Source organism: Ambystoma mexicanum, chromosome 10 (assembly GCF_040938575.1).
Source record: "Ambystoma mexicanum isolate Mex_15411 chromosome 10, UKY_AmexF1_1, whole genome shotgun sequence".
NCBI lineage: Eukaryota > Metazoa > Chordata > Amphibia > Caudata > Ambystomatidae > Ambystoma > Ambystoma mexicanum.
The window spans coordinates 1,319,085,426-1,319,109,013 of NC_090932.1; the positions used below are offsets into that span (position 1 = coordinate 1,319,085,426).

At 45.7% G+C, this 23,588-nt stretch overlaps 1 protein-coding gene across 3 annotated transcripts in view; it reads left to right on the forward strand.

Moving 5' to 3' along the window:
• Window positions 1-23,588, forward strand: part of TTC28 (tetratricopeptide repeat domain 28) — a 1,396,661-nt gene that overhangs the window by 354,293 nt on the left and 1,018,780 nt on the right. For all 3 annotated transcript variants that reach the window (XM_069619361.1, XM_069619362.1, XM_069619363.1), the window contains exon 2: window positions 19,559-19,706. In XM_069619361.1, coding sequence (XP_069475462.1) covers window positions 19,559-19,706 — 148 coding nt within the window. The remainder of the gene's footprint in view (window positions 1-19,558; window positions 19,707-23,588) is intronic.

Consider the following 23,588-nt stretch of genomic DNA (forward strand, 5'->3'; position numbering starts at 1 on the left):
CCTCTCATTCCCCCAGAAGCTCACTGTCTCTAGAGCTCTTGTTCTCTCCAGGCTGGACTACTGCAACAGCCTTTTTCTACATCTGCCTGCTTCTACTCTCCGTCCTCTGCAACTCCTCCAGAACAGGACTGCGAGACTTGTCCTTGGCCTTAACTTATATACCCGTCAAGGGTTATGTTATGTTATGCAAACTTATTAAGCGCACGTTCACCAAGGGCATCTTGGCGCTACGGGAACAGGAATACAAGTGAACGGGATATAAATAATATTGTCTACAATGCAGTTGTATTTTTTAATAGGAAATTTGAATTGGCAAAGAGGGAGTTTTCCATTGGGCAATTGGGGATCACTGGGCAAAAGCTTCCACGTGTTTTCACGGTGGGCACTTTACACGTTTGCATTTTAAACCACCAGATATCACCGCTGCCGCTTTTGCCCCAATTTCTTTGTGGGTTGGGGATGTTCCCCTCAACCCTCATCTAACCAACCCCCATAATCTCACCTTGCCAGTCACCCCCCCACACCTCCTACCCCAAACACAATATATATATATATATATATATATATATATATATATATATATATATATATATATATATATTTTAAAACATATATATATACATATATATATATATGTTTTAAAAAATCGCCAAAGAACAACTGCAGGGAAAACTGCATGTTTAAAATACAAACGTGTTAAGTGGCCGCGGTGAAAACACGGCATACAGGAAAAATGGATGCCTCTGAAAGGCCTGAAAGCGGTGGTAGATGCCATCTCATTTCCTGTGCTGTTTACTTGACATGCGACTGACTCTGCCCCCGATTCGCAGGCCCTCCGGAAGCACAGTAGTTCAGGGCACCCCTGGGCGCTAGATTTGAAATGCCCGGAATTCTGGAGCGATGCACGTCAGCTGGACGGAGTTTATCATTTAAACGGCTGTGGTCTGCAGCCATATGTCACCGGGCAGAGGGTTCGGCGCCCATGGCCGTATTTGATCACAGTCCCAATGCCCAGACCTTGAACGTTTTGGGTCGGACAAAAAAAAATCTAATACATTTCCTTCAACCAGTATTTTTAAACCTCCAGTGGTGTCGGCGTGTGTTCATTAAATCAGAAAAATGCTTGTTTTCGTTATAAATGGCCCCCCGTGGAAACGTATTGATTTTGTTCTGCCTGGGAGCTATGCCGGGAGGCCTAAAATAGCCCCATAAAGCTCCAGTGAAAGCACAGGATGAAGAAGGCGGCCCTCCCCTGCTTTCTTAATTTAGAGCTTTGCTTGATGTCCCGCACACCTGCCACCTTCCCTTTGCCGATTATTGTTCACGTGGCGATGAGAGAGATGTCCAGTTTTAGCCACTTCATTGATAAAGTAGCCAGCATATTCTGCAGCCTGTTATTCCCTGCGCTGATTCTGGCAGAGTCCATCTTCCCAGCAGACCTGACATGGAACCATGGGGCTGGACATTGACTAGGGGAAAAGTGTGGGATAGAACAGTCAGGTCCGGCCTGGTCTGGTCCTTCCATTCATGGCTCACCTGGAGCAAGGGTAGCCGACCTGTCACCCTCCAGATGTTCTGGCCAACAACTCTTCTGGGCACCTTCTAGCCACGCCACGATTCAAGCTGCAGAACGCAGATGGCAGTAGCTTCCCTACTATAGCTAGCAAACAGTGGAACACCTTACCTGTCCAGCACAGAGCACAAGAATCCTTCTGGACTTTCCGCAGACAACTAAAAACACAAAGTAGGGGTAAATAATACCTACTGCCATTAGTATGCTGTACATATGGAAACTCGCCAGTCGCCATTAGACTCCTCCCTGTAACTATGTATGTAATGTAATTTATCACATGCTGTACATCTTATTGTCAAAATTGTTGAATATACGTAACCAAGACAACAAATGTAACATGTTTCTGCAAGACAGCGCCCAGATGCATTTGGGTTTGGCGCGCTATTTAAGTAACAAAATAAAATAAAATAAATAAACTCCCATAATCCCTCACTGTTGGCTATGCTGGCTCAGGCTGAAGGGAGTCGTAAAACGAAAGAAAGCCTTTACAAAGTGAATTGTTTTTTCTTCAGGTACGGGTGATGCTAGGGTGATCGGATGACACAATGTTTCTAAGGCACCACATTTTCACTAGTGGAGTATTGTGAAATGAATGAGTATTCTTTTTGAGCAAGGTGAACCTTGACAATGCAAGGCATGTTTGCACTAAAAGGGGTTGAACATGAAGGATGTGATTAATAACAGCAAGCAATCGGATGAATCAGAAAGGGAAGGTCCACACTCAGAGCCCGAGCAGGAAACAGACAAGGACCTGCCAGGAATCTAGTCCATAACAGGGTGGCAACGCAGCAAGAAAAGGGGCGCTTCCTTGGAACCAGGGGTGTTGCCAGGTCTGGAAAAGATCTGGGGCTATGCTAATGTTGGGACTGTCGGGACTCGGGCTAGCTCGCCTTTTGATTGTAGCCCCTGAGCTTCCATCTGGGGCTACAACCATGCATACATAGCCCCCTCAGCTGCTCCCCAATCCCCCAGCAACGCCTCTGCTTGGAACTGATACACCTATAGAGGGACAAGGAGGATGTTGAAAGCAACAATGCATCAAGGCCATTGCAGCAACATATTATTGGGTCCTTCATAGCTGGCTGACAAGCTCAATAGCAACATCCCCCCAGAATCGGCAAGATTGCCAGGCTGAAAATCAAGAAGTGCACTGTAGAGAAAGCTATACATTTATGCCCTATCCTTCTTTGCATCAGGACCTTGAAATAAATGACCTAATGTAATCAGAATGGTCTCTTAACACAGAATCGACTGGTCACTTGAGTGTAATACACCCTGGCCACGAGCAAACACTCAACGTGATAAAACACCACGTGCCAGCAGATCTGGAGCAGGCAGTGTCCCCAACAGATGCAACCCACTGTTCCCACACATCCGAGCCACTGAACACCGACTCGGATTTTAAACATGCCACTGATCCCCCTTTTCCAGGAAGCCTTCAGACCCTTACCTCTGCAGCATAATGATGACAAGGGTACAGTAGGGTGACCAGATGCCCCGGTTTTGCCGGGACTGTCCCGGAATTGGGCCCTCTGTCCCCCCATCCCAAGAGATTTTTAAATTTCAAAACCCCATCCTGATTTTGGTCTGAGGGCGGTTGACAATTATAAACTTAATTAATATCACAACACTTTCAGAATTTTGACATCACATCGTAGGTATGAGTCACATCACTTACTGACTGTGCCACAGAGAGTGGCTTGGGAATTATTGAACAGCAAGCCCTATAATATCAATCTGATCAAAAGCACATTTTGATCAAAATGCTAATATTCACAGCCAAAACTGCACATTTTACAGCATATATTATAGATTTTTTGTATAGACGAGCAGTGCTGGAAATAGTGTTGGATGGGGGTTGTGTTGTGGGGAAGGGGGTTAATGGGTGGGCTGTGAGGGAGTAGTCCTTCTTTTATGTTGTTGGCCCTCCCGGTTTATTTTGCATTTTTAAAGTGCTCACACAGCCCGCCGGCATCGAGGCACTGTTACAGGAATTGTTTGTTTTTAGTTGCATAATTGTTTTTTTTTAAATCTTAGTTGCGTATTTATAACGTGCTTAAATATCAGAGGTTTTTAAGCGCGGACCCAGGGATCGAACCTGTGTTGCTTCGTGTCGTCTTGCTTCCAAGGCGAGCACTTTCACCATAATGATTGTCCCAATGCACTGTTGGTTGAACGCCCCCGGAGGTACTGGAGTCCAAATTTGGGAGAAGTTGGGATATGCGTGTGTGCATTTCAGACATTAAAGCTATGTGAGGGTGGCCAAGACCCTGCTACTCACCCATGTCTAAATGGTGTGAGGATGGGTGCAGCGGAGGTATACTATGAACTAAACAGGGGTGGGTTGTGTTTAAGGAGATCATGATGTGAGAAGTGACGTCATTCTCTATTTCCCTAAAGCGAGATCATGGCACATCAAAAACGCCGGTTTGGTTGTGTTTTTTTGTTTAGTCTCTTAGATAGCTGGATAAGAACTACATGTTTGCTCCTCTCTGTGTGCGCAGCGTAGTCAGTATTTCAATCCACACTTTGAAGTGGCCTGAGATATATTCTTTCATTTTCTTCAAGTCTGTATTGAACATGTTGTGTGGGATGCATGTTATGTCTGCTTGCCTTTTACGTGGAGAAGCTGCGTGGTTTAAGATGAAAAGGACCACAGCTGCTGACTATGTGGCGCGATGCTCTAGAGTCCAGGGCATGCACGCTCAGCTTGCCCCAAAATGAGATCAGAACATAATGACTTTGCCTGGACTTTGCACTGCAAAAATACACTTTGCACGGTTCCATGACTCAGGGTTTGTGTCGGCAGTGCAAGGCACTTTTCAGCAGTGCAAATTCACTTTCAACCGGGCAAATATTCCAAGAATGGGCCCAGGGAGTTAATTAATCCTATTTGTATGCAACCAAATATATATTTTGGCAAAATGTGCTTTTTATTTCCTATTCTTTAAATCGGAGATGTGTTAAGAGTATGTCATTTGGTACAATAACATTGATGGTTGAAAATAATATATATTTTTTTCTTTTTCTAATGGATTTTTTAAAAACAAAAAATAGAGAGCACTGAATGATTCTTTTGAATTATTATGAAATTGCCTGGCTGTTTCCCTGTTTCTCTGCTTTGTTTTTAAACCTGTTGAACTAATAAAGGTACCTTGCAGGGCCGGCCTTGGGGCAATCCGCCTGGGCGACCGCCCGGGACGCCATTAGCCCCCCGCCACATCAGCTCGCTGGAGTCTTACAAGGTCTCCCCCAAGCAGGCGTGGTGGGGGAAGGCGCAGCAGGCACCCTACTTAAATTAAATGCGCCCTTTTCCCGCATTTAATAACAATAGGGTGCTGTTTATGTATCGGAGCCTATTGAAAAATGTGACATCCCCGGCATGACATGGGGTGCGTGCCACATTTGTATTTGCTGCCCGTGTGCTTCCGCCGCTCAGACCAGTCCTGGTACCTTGATCCCACACTGATCCTCAGGCAGCCCTTGGGATATACCCCATGCTGTAAATATTCCATGCAATCCTAACTCATTATAAGGTAATCTTTTTAAAATGGGAGGTATTAAAGATACCACACGTGTTTGCCTTTACATACTTCTAATGTGGCCCAATTTAGTGGTACGTAGACTCTGTTTTAGCATTGCCTATGCTCTTGCAGGGGGCCTGTTATTTTACGGATACCCTACACAGAACAGATTGCATTCTCATTTTCCTCCGCCCAGAGTTCCGTAGCGCTCATCCAGCGCGCGGGCCCCATGATTATTGTCACATAGCCAATAGTTCTTATTTTTTGACAGATGGCAATACCCCAACCTAAATTGACCCACCTGTATAGAAGCCAGAATGCATTGTAATTCCCCATATTTAACTGTCAATAAGGGCTTGAGATGTCTCCGTGCTCTTGGGTTTCTGTAGATTAATTGAGCGTTTTTCTCATTCTCCTCACACGCCCTACTCAAGCACCACTTGATACTGGAGAAGAGCACAGTGTTTTCTATTCTGGACAATGTGAAGCTGGCTTCATTATCTCTCTTATTATAATCCAGGAATTGTATAGTTTTCCTTGCTGCTACACATCGCTTGCCAAGGGGAGAGGCTGATTAATGCAGCGGTATAATGGCCCTATTGGCAGCGCTTCCTAATTGGGTAAAGCCAAAGAAACGGCATTACGCGTGTAAATGAATAGTTCAGTTCTAAAGCCCAGCTGATGTGCGATGGTAAATGGAGGTACTTGGAGGAAACCCATGATGCGCTTGGACTAATGCTGCAACAGAAAGCTGTGTTACAGAGCTGGCACCCAGAGTGGCGCTGAATTGATGTTCTCATCAGTTCCCGGCTAAGGCATCGTGCAGTGAGTTGGGGATGGAAGTCTACTTTCTGGCCAAGGTTCAAATCAAATATTCAGAGAATGATGTACCCCCTGTACCTCACATTGCTATGGAAAGCCGTAGTGTCGTCCCGTGACGTCATTCAAGCACACACTATCTGGAACAGCTCACTCTCCTCGGTTAACTTTGAATCCTGTCCCATAAAGGTGTTTTGGGTGTTGCTTATTCCCTGGACCAAGAGATCTCCCTAACTTTACACATCTCGTTAGTGAAAATACTAGTCCGCAATCATCCTAACAGCATCTGCTTTCCTTTCAATCCAGAACCAACATCCTTTGCTCCCCATCACTCATTCATGTCTATTCCGCTCAACATTCCAATTGCCCCACCCCTTCCAACAACTTTCTCCCATTCAATATCAATTTTTCCGGTCACTCCGTATTCACTATTGACACTTCCTTCCTGTCTGTCACTCCATTTTGTTACACCCTTCCAACCAACCAGCCACTCCTTTATTTTGATTCCTCCTCACCATTCACACACTTAGATCCTGTCACTCTTGAGCGCCTATTATATTTTCGTATACCGTTATTGCCTCCTCACCTGCCATTCTTAACATGACTTAAACCCACTTGCCGAACCTCAACAAAAGGGAACTCTACTGGTTCAGTCTAGTACTAAGACACCATAACAGGACTTGTCAGTAATCCCAGGATCCTTCTACTCCCTAACTATCCGACTTTCATCTGAATCTCCCACCACCTTACCATGCACACATAGATGACACTCACTTGACAACTTCATGCCTACCAATGCCATATGAGCCTGACTTAGCCATCGCTTATACTCTAGTATTCAATTCTATCACACACTCCCCCAAGCCAGTGGTAACCTGCTCGGTCAGTGTTGTGATTTATTAACTCTTGGGCTCTCCCTTCTGGAAAAACTAAAAACATACCCAAGTGTTTTCGCAACTGTACTGGCCCTTAGGTACTTCTGTCTGGTACTCACATCCAGAGGTTTGGTACACGCCTCTAACAACCCATAACCCTGCACTCTTCTTTTCGAGCCATGTACAGCGAGGCTGCTAAAATGGCGAGCATGCTATACATGGCCTCTTTTATTACATTGCATTATCCGTCCAGCTGCATTCATCTTTGGCTATCAGTTCCCTCCCATCATATGCTGTGTCTTGCCTCTCCCTTTCCCTTACTAAGGCTCAAACGTCGATGACCTTCTCTCCCTGTACCCTCGCCTTCTGCCGCTTCTACCTCCATTAAAATTCCGGCTCAATATCACCTCTTTCTGCTCTCCTCCTGTCTATTCCCCCTGATGACATTCACTCTCCTCTCGCTCTCTTCTTTCCTGCCTGGCACTGTGCCCATTTCTCTCATTCCTTCTCCTCCACTCACTGTCCCCTCCTGCCACTCCCCACTTCCTAAGGCCACTCCCTTCCACCCCCCCCCCGTGAGCTTTTTTCCTCTCTTGCTCATATCGCTTGTTTCATTTCTTTCTTCCCCATCCTGCCACGCCCTTTCGCTTCATGATACTTTCTTCCCTGCTTTCATTCTCTTTTTTCCTTCCCGTTTCATTTCTTACCCCTCCTGACGTTTTCTCTGTCCCATCATTCCTTTCTCTCCTGTCACTCTCTCCCGCTCTCACTCTTCCGCTCACTCACCCACCCTTTTCCTGTAACATCCTTTTTTAACTCCTGACTCCCACTCATTCCCTTTGCCTCTCTTCCATTAATGAGTTGAGTTCTAAGTGAAATGACATGTTTCCACCTTTTCCTAAGAAAGAGTGTGACATTAGCAATTGAACTAACCATGTGCCATCCCAAGCCGGTGGCGCCCTCAGCATCTCTCTGCTATCACTTTGCCATGGTACTGGCCCTGGCCCTGCGCTTTGATCAGTGGCTGTTGGCTCAGTTCCTGTAGACTGCGGACACCCTGCACATTCTTGCAGTCACGGGTTCGAATCCCGGCAGGTCTGGCTCTTATTCACTCCTAAGAGGCTGATCAATTGAGTACTATGAGTAATAAAAAGAACACATACGCTCACAGTAATACAAGCGAGAGGACTCTCGCATGAAGTGCAGTTTAATTAAAGAGCTGTTGTTCCAAATCATTACTATACACAATTCATTCCTGGAGGGCCAATCGTGTGGTTTTTGGATGAAGTGCAGTGTAAGCACATGAAATGATCATAATGAATGCCACTGGTGATTGTCATGCTGGAGCATTTGGTTTACGAGTCCACTTTTTGTGTTGATCTGAAAGAGCTGTTTTAAAAAGAAAAACAACACAAAACTTAAAAATTACACATTGACATGAATCAGAGCAGCTCATCAATGTTCTCCTGTGACTTGTCCAGTCATATGTGGTGTCACTGTTGGGGTCTCTCGCGCCCTCACTCTCACTCACTCTTTATCTCTATCGCCCTCACTCTTCCTCTCTCTTACTCTACCTAACCTAACAATCCCTCTCAAGAATTGTTTTGTACATGTATCCACTATAGCGAAAGCCTTACTTGATGGCGTACAGCCGGGCAAGGTGGAAGGATATTGCATGGGTGAAGTCGGTTTGAGGAGAGGGAGGATATCCCCAGCACCCCTTTCTCTCTGCCATGCCTCACTCTGAAGCAAAACCGCTCTGTGCGTGTCATCAAAAAGGACAAAGAGCATTAAGCAATATGGGCCCTCATTATGAGGTTGACGGTAGGCCGCCGGTACTATCGGCGGCCTACCGGCAACCTCGGCTTTCCGCTTCCGCCTCCCAATATCCCAGTAATACCAGGCCATTACGAGCAGCAGAGGAACAGCAGAGGAACAGCAGAGGAACAGCAGAGGAACAGCAGAGGAACAGTAAAACTGAAGCATCGTGCCGATGCTTCAGTGAATTCTCTGCTGGTAGGGGCCTGATCTCCCGGCAGCTCAGGCCTGCCAGTAGTTCACAGCCCCTACCGGCCGACTTTCAGTGACGCGGTCCCAAAAAGGTGCCTGTCACCATGGTTACCAGGACTTTTTTCCAGACTAGGTCACTGGTAATGAGGGCCATGAACTTTCGGAAACAAAAGCTAAAAAAACACAATTATCGCCAATAAAGAGAAGGTGACATTTTGTGTGTCTCATGTATGTACTTTGGCGACATTGGTCTAACTTGTCATGTCAATAATGCAGCTTGCATTGTTTACTGTATTGTATTATCCATGCACAGCTTTTAGAAAAAAAGCTGACGACCAAAATTATCACCACTGAAAACCAAGGTGTCATGTCGATAAAGCTCCTGGTATTGTGCATTGTGCTGGTGGTGGTGGGTGGGAGCAGGGTTTGGGGGTAGGTGGAATTGCAGAGGGGAAAGTTGGTTTGAGGAGAGGGAGCCAAAGCGCCAGCATCCTTTCCCTCAATTTATGGGCATCGCGTGCGTCACACAGGGCCAGGAGAGGAATTCCTGCAAGGCCTCACCCCCACCCACCTCCATAACCTCACACATGCCTCCCTACCGCCGGAAGGCCCTGCTCAGCCTCTTCATCCGCCCCTTGGCTCAGCCTCTTTAAATCATTTCTCGGGAACAATGCCCTCTCTTTCATGCCCTCACTCGCTCATCCTGCCCTCCTCTCCGAGTAAACCCCCACACCTGCCTCCCCCACACCCAGGCCATTACGCCGGTCCCTGTAATCTTTCAATCCGTGGGTGGTCCCCAGAGGGCAGGGACTCTCGTTAGCGCTACACCCTGAAAATCGCTCCGTGCTGCCTGTGCGAGCAGTCAGTCTTAGGTCATTTATAGATTGGAGTTAACAATAAACACTAACAACTTTCGCAATCAGTTAGAATGGCATCTTAATCTGGGTCATGTTGGGTGTAATATTTCGTCAGTGATTCCGTTTTGTTTCCCCGCAGAGGCCTAACATGGCAATATGGGCCTTCCATTGTGGACCCAAAAGGCTACAATTTCACACTATTTGGTGTGCTGTGCACCTGGCCGTTTTGACTCGTCTTCTTTTAAAGGCACCATTTGACACACATTGTTTCAAAAATGCACCCTCTGGTGTTTTTATGAAACTTAAAACGATCAGTATACTTTGCCAGATTTGGCCACTCACCGCTATTTTCCTCTAAATATGAAAACGTTTTGGGAGTTAACATGCAATGCTTTCTGGTGAACTGGGGCAGTGCTTGGCGGCCTAGTGAACAGTCAAATCAAGTTGGGTTTCCAATTCACTAACAAATATGCAAATAAAATCCCAAAAAATACATTTTATGGCGTTAACAAGATGTCCCCAGAATTGGAATGGGTGGTAACTGCCCGGCAGCCCAAGTTAAAGGCCCGAGCGAGGCCCTCGGAACGAGTTGTTAAGGCCATTAGCACCGGTGTCAAGGGCTGGGACGGGGCTAATATGAAGTATTTTCTTCCTGTGAACGGGTCGCCTCCCGGCGTCCCGTTCACAGAAAGAAAATACTGTTCAAAGATGGCCACCATGGAATGGGAAGACAGGGCTCGGTACGGAGCACCTCTTCCCTTTCGATGGCTGCCAGCCAGAGCAGAGCTGAAGGAGCAGCAGCAGCTGCGGCGGCGACCAGTGTCACTGCCGCAATGAGGTAAGTGGGGAAGGGGGGGAGTTAAAATAAAAAAAGGGAATGAACGGTGGGGAGAAGATGTCAGGCGAATCCATCAGGTGGCTTGATGCGTGGGCTGAGATAGCAAGTTTCAACCCGCATTCCTTGCCACCTGATTGTCTGGCTCCCCCCCCAAAGGGTGCTAATGTAAAATATATTCTGATGCACTTTCATGCTGGGTGAAACCAAATTGGGTTTAGCTATTTGGTGGGTCAGCCAAGATATCCACAGCACCTGCCGACCCTAGAGGGGCTCATGGTTTTAGCAGGGACTCGTGGCACGCATAACCTCTTAGTCTTTTCTGAAATGTGGTAAGTCATGATTCTTAAGATTACTGTGACATTTCATTTTTTGGTATTTAGTCAAGACCACTCCAGAACAGCCCTTGGGGCCTTGTCCACTTTGATGCAGAAGACAAGGCAAGTGATGGGCTGGCGGTCTGAATGGGGTGAGGCTGTTCTTCATGGGCACAAGGTCGACGTTATCTTTTTCTTTGAGCCTCCCCAGAAGCTCTTCTGGTTTTTCTGGGAATGTTTAGGCTGCTCATCCTGCATGAAAACATACCAACAAGTTGGGATTCAGATTGCTGCAGTGATGAAGAGGGTTCCTTCCAGCTGCGCAGTGATGCCACTTTCGACCTCATGCGCCCAGAACATCTGTGGTTAGGACCACCGATACTCAAGAGTACATTATGGACTTCAGCAGGGACCACTCCATTCCAAAATATTTTCTGTCTTCTGATTCTAGAACAGTCCATTGGACATATCAGTCAGTGTATACCCACACTCAGTGTTTACAAAATGTCATTCCCATTTGGGTCCAGACATTAGCTTACATGGTTGTCATCTTTAAGAAGGAGTTTTGGCAAACACACTACACACAGGAACACGCATGACAGTAGCATTCCAACTGCTTTCTTCTTTACAATTTAGGGGAAAGAACGGGGCCACTAGAGAGAGTAGCGTGGAGTATTAACACAAAGAAATAAACAGTAGGCGGTGGAAGGGGGGCTGCCAAGGCCAGTGTTGAGGTGGCAGAGGGGATGAGGTGGGAGTCAGTTACCTGTGTGTGTATCATTCACTATCTGATTTCATTTGTAATGACCCTCTCCAGCAAACGGCAAATTGTCAATATAGCTCCCAAGAATGCCGCGGTCATGCCCCTGGTCGTCTAGGATTTCAATTTTCAGCTGGCCCACAAGATGGTCTCCAACCGCTCCATTAAGTCATACATTCACACGCTATGATTGCACCACTGAGGCAACGTCTTCCCTCTTCCCCTCGATCCAGTGCTTTCATCCCACTGTCTCCGAGTCAGTCCATTACTCACTGCATCACCTTTTCAGTTGATAAGGACGTGGCATGGTTGCTGTAGTGCTCACGCCATGCAAGATCACTTCTAGGCACTTCTGCAACAACCCAACAGACATCTTGCAAAGGAAGAAGACCAGCTTTAACAGCAGCAACGTGTAAATGTGTGGATATCTATGGAAGTGGAGGTAAATACATGGATTCCAGACCTTGGCACAGCATGCTCCACCTTGAAAGGCGCGCCTCGTCACCTCTGACAACCAAGGCGGATCCCACTCGGACAATGGACATCATGAACAAGCCGAGGTGTAAATGGCGTATTTTCTCCGGCAGCCTCACTAACCACGCGTCCTTCCCTCCTGTAGCTGTTGGCACCGAGTGCGAAAGAAAGTCATGTTGACACAAACACTATGGAGCATTCATGCTTGAGAGGGTGTGGAATAAAAACAAATACAAACAACCCTAGGTTCATGAGTAAACACATTCATAAGAGGCTACATAAAGGTGCCACTGGGTATGCATGTGGCTCCTTGATTGTTTACACCCCTGACAAACCTGCTAACCATTCCCCTTTCCACCTTAGACTAGACACACCAACCAGCCACTCACACACTGCAGGTGAACACGATCCAGTAGCGTCCTTCACTGCAGGCCAACTCCAGGCCTCAGGGGCGAGGATCCTGACAGATGTTCATGATATGATATGATAGTTTATTTATATAGCACCTATAGACAATGTGTTTAAAAGCGCTTCAAGGCAAGGGAGGGAACAAGGGAAAATACAATGACATTCGTACAGGCCATGAACAGTAAGGATGTGAAATCAACAATCGTACTCAGCCTGACGAAATTTCAGATAGTGCAAGAGCTAAGACATAGATAAGGAAGGGAAGGGGAGAGTGGGAAGGAAATGGAAACAGACAGGCGAATAACCTACTAGGCCTGGCGACATTTCTGGTAGAGCCGGAGAAAAACAAAAGGTGAGGGAGAGGGGTGCAGAAAGGGAGGGGAGGAACAAAACAAACGACTATCGTACTAGGCCTGACGACATTTCAGATAGTGCTGGAGGAGGGTCGGGGGGGAGGAGGGAGGAGACCGACGAGGTTGCTATCATACTAGGTCCAGGTACAATTCTGATAGAGTAAGTGCGTAGAAGAAAGTAAGGAGAGGAGATAGGAAAAGGGAGAAAGGGAGAGGAGGAGAGAACAGAGAGTAAGCAGTCAAAAGAGTGGAGAAGCAAGAGGTGAGAGCGAATACAATTGTAGAATTCAGTAGTAACACATAATGTTGCAAGCCAGGATACTGGATGAAGATGGGAACAGCATGATTCAGGACCACCATGAGTACATGATGCAAAGGAAGTCCAGCATGAGAGTTGAGAAAGGGTGACGCACCGTGAATCAATGAAGTCCATTAAAGTCAAATCCAGCATTGGCCACAAGACGGTGATGGTGAAACCAGAATGTATCAGGACAGACTCCTGCAGAAGTAGGCTGAAGGGGGGAGGCGAGCAGGGTAGAAGAATCAAGCAAAACAGGCAATACCTGTGTGCGAGAAGGGGAGGCACAAGGGAGCATCACATGGGGTGGGGATATCCCTCATGAATATTAATGAGGGGTGTCCTGAAAACCAGACATGGATCTGGCCTTCTAGGCCTGGAGTTGGACAACCCTGCAACTAATACCACCTGAACTCTACTCCTCTCCCAGCAAATTGTCAAAGAATAACCTCCAGCAACACTCAACCCATCCTCGTAGGGCAGACACAATTAGTAGCAAACCGCGCAGGATACCTACTCCTGCGTCTGTCTTCTGGATTCACATAGCCGAAGTGCCCTACAAGCCCACACAGCAGTCTTAAACTCCTCCTACGGCCAAACACAAGCCATATTTGCCAGCTCTGAAGTGACTGGGGACCATGAAAATAGAAGGAGTGCACTCTTTAAAAAACAACAGGGCAATTTAACATAGCCTAGGAAGGTCGCTGCAGTGCCCCGTCAGATGCCTACCCTCACCCAGTCTTTCCTTCTACATGCTGATTCAGCAGTATTACTATTGATAGGGGAAAGTCTCCTGCCCCCTATAGATAGATCTATAGGTCTTGGAGTGCAGTGTTTCTAAAATGTAATTCTAAATTCGGCGCCTTGGCTTCTGAGACCACACGTCAGCTAGTGCCGTGCCAGTGGCCAACCTTGATGTCAGAATTCTATATGGGAGGCACTTTCCAATGTGAAATCTAAAAGCTATTCCCACCATTAAAAATTGGATTGCACATGTCAGTAACCGTGTCAGGTTCACAAACCGGAAGCAGCTACGGGCAACTATAGAGATTATGTTTATAGTAAGCGAGCACGATTTATGGGATCTTTCTGGCCTCCGCAACAGCCTCCTATTCAGCAAGGGCGCGTGTAAAATGATGTGTAGTGAAACGTCCCCCACTCCTCCCACCACCTCATAAGAAGGAATTTAAAAAATACCCCCCTAACCCCCTCACACGTAAAATGCAGGACTGCAACATCCTTGAGCAGAAATAATTATATGGCTATAATTAAATCCCAGCCCTCATGAGTCAATGACTGCTGGAGTGAAGCGGGAACGTGTCTGGAATGATCCGGGCCTTCTGATGGTGAGGACTGATGTGCGCCTGCCATAGACTGCGCGGGTGGTGGTTTTCTGAGGAAGGTCTTATAGATTTCTCTTATCTCACGACGCCTCTCGCCTCTCGTCAGTGCTTTTTTTAATTTGCTTAAAGCCATTCATTAAACTGTATAACAGAATGTATCCATCCTATGAATGAGATTGGTGATTTACAAGTCACGCGGGATCTAGATTGAGGTCATGAAGAAGAGACACTTCACTTGGAGATAAACCCTCTGCGCTTGACCAACCTGTCAATGGCTTCTGTGCACAGGGAGGTGGGATCTTGAGCAAGGCGTTACTTGGTCGCTACTCGAAGATGCCATCAGACACCAGCACCCTATCGGTTCTAAAATGTCAGAAAGGCACCGATGAGCAATACTTGCTAGGCAGTAGCTGTGTGAAGGGTCTCTTTGCTTTTGACAACAGACATCTTTGCACCGCCCATGGAGTGTCAGTGAGGGGCGGGGTTCTGATTTCATCCTCTAAATGAAGTGATGAGCGGCCGATTCCCTTCAGTGTGATCCAACCGCCTTTCAAAGGAAGGCCTGGCCTCTTGTTGAACGTCTTTCCTTTCTGCTGCAACCCTTTAATTGTTGTTGTGTATTATGAAGAGTGTCCTGCTCAGGAGCCCTAATACACTGTTGACAGGAGGGACTGTGCACGACAAGAAACACTTGTGTACAGGTGCGTTATAAATGCCATGCCATCTCATATCAATGATGGCTGCAGGATAGGAGCACCAACCGGTTGGGAAGGTCAGCCATCTTGAAACAGTATTGCAGATTAGCCATCAGGCTGCTGACGTTCTGTGTGTTTTTAATTCATTTGGGGTTGTGTGGAGTCAAATGCCAAAGGGGAGATGGGAGATCGGGATGTTTCCCACAGTGGCCTGCAGAATGTCTGTACTGTCACTCCTGCTCTTGCTACCTACCCACCTGCAGTTTGATATTGTGTAGGGTATTGAGTCTACGACAGCTGTCGCCTTGGATCCTGCTGTTGGTGCGACCTCTGACAGCTGTGTGTTTTAATGAGGCGGCCTGCCGCTCGTGGGGTGCAGATGTCCCCGGGAAGGTGTCAGAGATTGGGCAGTGTCAAAAGCGGTCAGATCACGAAGAAAGACTGCTTGGGTTGATCTTTCTTTAGTAGACATGGCCCGTGCATTAATGTGGGTCAGAAATGGGATGTTGATTGGACAATGCGGGGTGAGCGTGTGCAGGAGCACTGGACTTTTCACCACTGCGTGAGCCAGACCTGTTGTCGTCTCTGCGGTCCTTGGATAGAATTTGATTTTTTGTAATCCTTAAATTGACAGGTCAATGGGGTGACACATTTCCAGATCTTTAAATACATCCTGTACCAAGCTACAGACCTATGAACAAAGACACTTCCAAGTCCGCTGAGTGGGCCATGAATGCCAACGGGTTCTACGTTGTTTATAATGGACACTTTTGGCAAGGCTGGGCCTATGTTGACTATCGGTCTGTTAAAATATCCACCTGCCTTTGTACTGTTGGGGTTGATTTATCAGGTTTGTAGAGTCCAAGGTCCAAAAGAGCCATATTTACCCCATGTCAACTACTCTGTGCATGTGAACATTTATTTATTTATTTATTGCATTTGTATCGCACACCTAACTCTCAGGCATCTGGGCGCTTGGCTTAAGAATATGGTTACATTGGTTACAGGTCATACTTGGTTATACAAGTCATTTAGTACGTTATGCACTGATAATAAACAGTTGCACAGTAATGTCTTCATGCCAAGATGAGTATTGAGTAATAGCAGGTTGACAGTGCTAAATACAGGATAGCAAGGGCTCTGTCCGCCAGGCAGGTCAAGGACTCTTAAAGGTAAGGCGGAACATATAAAACAAGTTTAATAAATAGAGAATACAATAAGTGAAAATAAGAAAGGTTGTGTCTACAGTTGTTATTTCTTAATTAAATCCCTGGTTTCAATGAACTGAGATCTTAATCCACCTTGAACATGCTTCAGAAACGACACATTTCACTTTAGTAATGTTTCTTCTCAGGAGCCGTGCGAGCTATAAGCAAGGTTGTCTCAATTTCACCACATTTAATCTCAGCTGGGATCCATTTACAAAATCTGCATTGCGATGATTCTGGGAAATTGTATTGTTTAATTTCAGGTTACATGGGTAGCAGTGATTTCATCCCAAATCGGGTTTAAAGTTATCTCCATGAAAATATATGCCTTAATCATGGAACACAAGACTTTTCTTTATAGCACCATGAGCAGATCAAAGAAGCCCCATGTCCTGCTAGCTGTTGGGTGCTGCAGTGTCTGAATGTCCCAGTAGCCAGAGTTATAGGGTAATTACAGCTATGAAATAACTTTATATTTTGGAATAGTTCTGATTTGTTTTAGTCGTGGTTGACTTTCTGCGTTGTATTTTTAATACAAATTCTGCATAACATTTTTTCCACTCCTGATCTGATACAAATAGCTGTTTATTTTGCGTTTATTGCATCGATATCGGTGCGACCATGGATATGCCAGGGAAGGAGAAATTAAATACAGCAGGCCAGATGCTTCTCTTCTAAATTTCCATCAAACCCTGCCTCACCCTGTCACCCAACCCATGCAATGGTTTCCTTCCATATAACCCTTTTGGAATGACAATGTGGCCACGAAAACTCCCAGCCTTTTATGTAGCCGTCTTCATGATGTTGTCTTTGTACTCTTATTGTGTTCCAGTTAATATTGTAGAAAACAGACGATCGTAAGGCTCGCGTGTACTGCATGCGCACAAAAAACATGTTTTAAGAAAAAAATACATGTCTGACACAAAGGATTGGTGATATTGAAATGGAGCGGGAGGAACATGCACTTGATTGTGGGTTTGTTGAAAGGGATTTCACGATTCTATGATGAGCTGTGGGACCAGCCCCTCCTGGAAGACTGGGAGTGGTGCTGTAATTTGTGCTCTTGGTCAAAAGCTTACCTGCAATCCCCTTCCTCTTTCAAAATCTACGCATGGTTTTCAACAAAAGAAATGTAAGAAAAATATATTTTTTTAAAAACAAAAAATCTTTGTCATGAATTCCATCCCCACCTAATTGTCTCCCAAAAGAAAAAGAAGGAGCAAATATTGTGTGAAAATACTATATGGTTTTCATGCCTGTTGCCAGAGGGTTATTTGAAACATCTCTGTGATCATAAAAGGATCAAACTAAAGAAAGACAACCACGCACCCTCCTCCCAGGTGGGGCGCTGTGTGCGATTCACGCCAAGTATAGACATCATTTAACACCTCCTGTAGCTGTTACATCTTTAGGAATCAAATGCTATCCACAGAAGTCATTATCCAGGGTTTTCTTTGAGATAATAGCCAGGGGTAGCCCAGCTGCGTTCTGTAGTAATCCCTGGGTGACCCCAGGATGGATTCAATTATTAAAGGGCTCATGCGGCGCAATCCTTTCATTGTGTGTCAACGTATTGGCAATGCTTACTTACAAATGTCATGCTGTTTCCGTTGAACATGAAGAGCGTTTCTAATGCTGTGTAGCATAATGCTATGCATTTGGTAAACAAGTGAGATGACTTCTCCAGCACAGAAAAATAGATTTTTATTCAATCTACAGATCACCACGTCTCTGTTCCTTTTGTTTCCCTTTCATTTGAAGCTCTGCACATAATATAATTACCAAGCAACTGGTTTTCCAGTACAGTGGCCTGTTTGGTTCAATAATAACACGTTTATCAGAAAGGTTAATGAAATGAATTTTCCCTTCCATCCAATTCATTAGGAACGACTCTACAATCAACGCTTCCTAATGTAAAAACGATTAAATATGCATGTTCATCAATTTTCCATGTCATTTCTGATTTCCCCCTAATTTCTGTGGGTTAGTGCCTGGAAAGGCTCCGAGGCTCAAATGAAAAGCAGCATTTCAGCATTAATGGTTGCGCGGTCCTGATTCAGTGCAGAAAGGGGCCCCGGCGTACCTGCCCACCTAATGTAGCTCGAGCAGACCGAGGGCTAGGCGTCCGCTTGCGGCGACTGCTCTGCCAAAACGGACCGATTGCCAGCGTAATGTGAAGAGTGGCGCAGACAAACGTGAAGCGGCGGCGTTCCAGTTATGGATCGGCCCCTGCGCGGATTCTAATATGGCTGCTTCTCTATCAATGTTCAAGAACCTAAGACACGTAAAGCCTTATGCACAGAGGCTTATTATAATGGTGCAATCCCATAGGAAAACGCTCTGTGAATCAGGCCATAAGAGTATACATGAGCTTCAATATTCACTTTACCGGGCTGGCCCATACAACACAATACGCCTAATAATATTATAACTTGTTTTTCATTTCTTGACAAATTGGGAGAACATTGTTTTGTTTGGCCATTAGATGTGGCTGCGTCGCTAAGTTGCCATTTTGTAGAAGACTGAGCTCGCTGCATCTTCTCCTCTCGTAAGAAAGCAATCATTACAATGTAGCTAAATAACACACTATTTCAGAGCACAGACCATATATTGGAATTATGCTTCCCACAAAATAAATCTACACACAGACTATTATGCCCATCATGTGATATATGGCGTCACACCTTGTAATGTAGCGCTGCGTAGGACTTATTTTTAGAACTTGTAGATCACAGTATGTCTAATATATACTCCACAGCTATTGTAATAAAACACTTGGAAACAGGGTCGCCGACTTTGCGGTGCTCCTTGTGTACAGTGCTTCTTTCGGAAACTCCGCAACCTAAGACAAAGCGATACAAATTCAAAAATACTACATTGAGATCATATGTTTGTTGACATCCGTTAACCCAACACAAGACTGCGATGTGAAAAATGTTGCATGTTGGTCATCACGCAATATCTTACAGCAACCCAATCAAGAGGATCGTTAGCTTAGTTAGGAGGGCGGTCCCAATCACAAAGACCCGCTTGACCAGTCTGATTCGCCATAGGCTCTATTGCATATGTGCTTACCCTTTGTTCAAATGATTATTTTAATGTCTGAACTCAGTACCTGAAACCCAACACATTTTAAGACAGAAAAATCAAATCCCGTTTCTAATTGAATCCTAACACTCTTTTTTGTTGTTTTTGTTTTGTTTCCTCAGGCATACTTCCGACAGGGCATCGCCCTCCAGTACCTCGGGCGCCATGCAGATGCGCTGGCAGCGTTTGCATCCGGGCTGGCCCAGGATCCCAAGAGTTTGCAACTTTTGGTTGGAATGGTGGAAGCCGCCATGAAGTCCCCGATGCGAGGTAAGCTGTGCGGCTCTCTTACTCCTGAAGCGGGACATTTTGCGGCGGGTGGGAGGACCCGCTTTGCACAGGCACGTGGACTCAGCCTTCGTTATGCACGTAGCAACAACCAACGACAAGGCAAGGGGAAAGGTTTTTTTTAAATTTGCATTTTTTTAGGGTATTATTTATAGTGTAAAACCAGACCTGAAAGGCAACAGCGTGATCTGCATAGAAAGAGGCGCAGAATGGTCAAGTCAGGGAACATAGTGTAGCGGTGAGGGATATCTGAGAACACAAGGCTGGGGAGGCACTGTACAGGACATGAGCATACGTAATTATGTTATGGATCCTCCGAACAAGGCTGAGGTCATAAGCAATGGTCACCAGAAAGGTGAAAGGAAAATCATGTTGTTTTTATGTAGTGTTTTACACGGCAGTGGGACAAATTACGTTTAGTTTAAATAACATAAGCATAGCAACAGGGTACAATATCTATTGGGGAATACAGCTTATGCAATCCTTTTTGATATTTGTAAAGTGCTGATCCGCAATGGGTGTGACCTCATTGCACTCAGTGACCATTCGGTTGCGCATTGCTGTGCGCAACTTGCGTTCCGGTACACCACAACCTGAAGCATAGTATAAGTTGTTTTTATAATGACAACATTAAGACACCTTCCTATGAGTATCCAACAGTGATTTGCGCACTCGGCTACCGCCACAAGCTATGTGTGGGGTTGTGGTGTACACTGCCAGGGTAAATCTCTGGGTAGCGCAATCTTAGTTGAGTGGGTCAGCTGTTTGTGCTATCTTGCTTGTGTTCGTCATGGTTAGGACCATTGGATGCTATGACCAACGTTAAATAAAAAGGTCCTTGGAGGGTCTGTTGCTTCACTGCAGGTCATTAGGCAGAAGTCATTAATGCCATGATGTCGCTCATCAATGAAAAGGAGCGCTCCTCTCATAGGGGTCTGTTCACCGACTTACTGTTGGACGGGAGTCCATCAATGAATGCCCAATTGCCATGAAAGAAGAAGAGGAAGGGGGAGTTAGGGGCGGGACTGCCCCATATACAGTATTTTGATGCAGCTGTACTGAAAACACAACTGGGGGGTGGGGGAAGAACCATTGGAGCTGTTTTTGTGTACATTTCCTTAATCCGCCCTGACGTTTCAGACGACTCCCTCAACTAGATGCACTGTTTTCATGGCGATGGAAGGAATGCACTATTTTCTTAATGTAAGTGAGAGAAACACATTCCAATCAGCAAAACACATGCCCATAAAGGTTCATTGCAACAAAAGCAAAACAATCTGTTTCTACCACCAAAAAAAAAGAAAACAATTTTCTTCTTCCATTACTCAAATTTCCAAAGACATAATAATCAATTCTACTTACTTTCCCGCTTTCCATGTGTCTGGGAATGACTTGCACGTCCCTGAAATTGCCAGTGGTTTTTATTGTGTCCCAATCCTGGGTTAGGAGAGGTCAGCCAGGGTTCCTGCACAATTCATTGTCCTTTAGGGAGGCACGAGCCTGCATCATGGATTCCACAATAAATCACTTTCTTCTGACCTTAACTGCCTTGCCTGGGATCTGGTAACACATGGGAGTAAATATGCTGGGAAAAACTCCGTCACACAAACCAATGGCCGCCGCTCGAAGATCTGTCTGTTGCAGCAACATGAAAATGATGGTACATCATACATATGGCCATTGTGTATGGCATGGCATATCATAATATGGCCCACAGAATGATTCGGCCTTTATCGCCCGTCAGCCCTAGAAAGCATAGTCAGCGATGCACGGTCATGGGAGCTGTAGTCCAAAACAGCTGGAGGATCATTGAGTACGTAATGGTTTACAGATATGGGCAATGATAGACCGATACAATGTTTAAGTTGTGCCTGTTCCACAAACATTCAACTTGACTTTGGATTTGTCATGCTACAATGACATTTCTTACTGAATGCTGGTCTACTTGTTCATGCAGTACATTATTGTGTGTGTAGTGGGGACCTTTGGTTATTCTCCACTGATTCTTTTTTCCCTTGACCCCATCTCTATTGTATAATGCGAATGCCTGTCCAGTCCCAAGCACTATTCTATGAGTCACTGTCCTGAGCCAAAGGAGAGGGGCTTACTTGATATGATGTGATATTTATAACGCGCTCAATACCCAGAGGTTTCCAAGCGTAGACCCTGGGATCGAACCTGTGGTGCTCCCTGTCGTCCTGCTTCCAAGACGAGCACGTTGCCCCTGAGCTATCCTCCCAAGACAAATATGCGTACATTATTTTGTTCACTCAATCAAATCATCCTCCAAGTCTTAGTGCCAAAGTAAAAATACTTTCTTACTTGTCCAGTAATGCTCAGATGAGGGGTGAGAAGAGGAGGGGTACGGAGTGAAGTGGTGTGAACGGGGGTGATGTGGAATGGAGTTGAGGGGAGATGAGGAGGGAAGGTGAAGAGAGGAGAGGAGAGTGGCGGAGAGGAAGGGAGAGTAGAGGAAAGGGGAGTGAATGGCAATTGAGGAGAGGTAGAGGGAAGGCGAGGAGGAAAAGTGATGAGAAGACATGATATGCACATGGGGGATGTGACCATAGGAGAGGAAATAGACTAGAGGAGAAGAGAGGATTGGGGAGTAGAAAAGAGAAGACAAAGAACAATGAAACAGCACCAGACACTCTGGTGTTGTGTTACTTTTGGCTTAAGATGTGTTGTCCACAGTTGATGAATGGTAGCTGTACCAACTTAGTAAGTGCAAAGAAAAGTCCTGCGCCATGTTAGTCCAGTTTAAAAATTACACACATAAATAGCTTTGGTACCTTTTATTGGGCTAATTGGAAACTCGGTACGATCTGATGAAGACGTTTATGGGGCTTCAAAAGGTAATGCATTGTTCTAGCGCTTCATACTATTTCTAGGTAGTCCACTAACAGATATGCATACCTGCCATTGCTCTCAGAAGGACCACAGAAAGTTATCCAGGACCCCTCTCCGATAAATGAGATGTCTACTGTTGCCCAGGCAAGAGAGAGGTTGGGCTGAGGATATTGCAAGCCGAAATGTCATGCTCAATGGTGAGGTCCAGGGTGCGGCTGGGATGCCATTGGTGATTCAGGGCTCATGTGCACCCATGATCAGAGTGACAATCTAACCGCACATCCCTGGAAGCTTCCATGAATACATTGGGCTCTTCATGAAAGAGAGGGTTGGTTACCTCTTCCACCCATGAGATAATCATCTCCCTTTTTATCCTCCTCCTCTCGATATGATTTTATCCCCTATGCTTAGAACCACTAGGAATCAGCAGACTGCTCCTACCAGCCTCTGTACTGGAGGGACTGCGGTGGGGGTGGGTCCGCAAACATAATCACTTTGTTTCATGTAGGATTCGCTGTGTGTCATGCTGCTGTTTCCTAGTGCAACTAATAAGTGTGACTATAAGCACATTTATTGGTACTCAGATGATCAAGCCTGGAAGGTTAAAAGGCAGGTTTTTCCATCCCAGATTAGAACCTTTATTCAAAAAGTGGTAGAGAGACCTTAGCAGTTAGAGTGTACACTCCAGAGCCATCTTGCCTGCTACATAAAGTGAAGTGTCCACGCCCAACAGTGGGTACTTCAGCGGAGGTCTCCATTCGGCTACCACCAGTGATCCTATGACAGCTTCTCCACTGAAACCTTTGACTTCAGAGGGAGTTTCATCTTTTCCCTCTCGAGGTGTCATGATTTTTCATTTCAAAAATCATTTTGTTTTCCCCTCCTCTGCAATCCTTCCAAGTTAGCTTCTTGTCATTTGTTTGCAAAAGCTCTCCAGTGGCTTTAACTGAGGTTTGTCATTTTATTCAACAGGTTATCTTGCCGGCGTCACCACAATAGGTCTCAAGACCCATA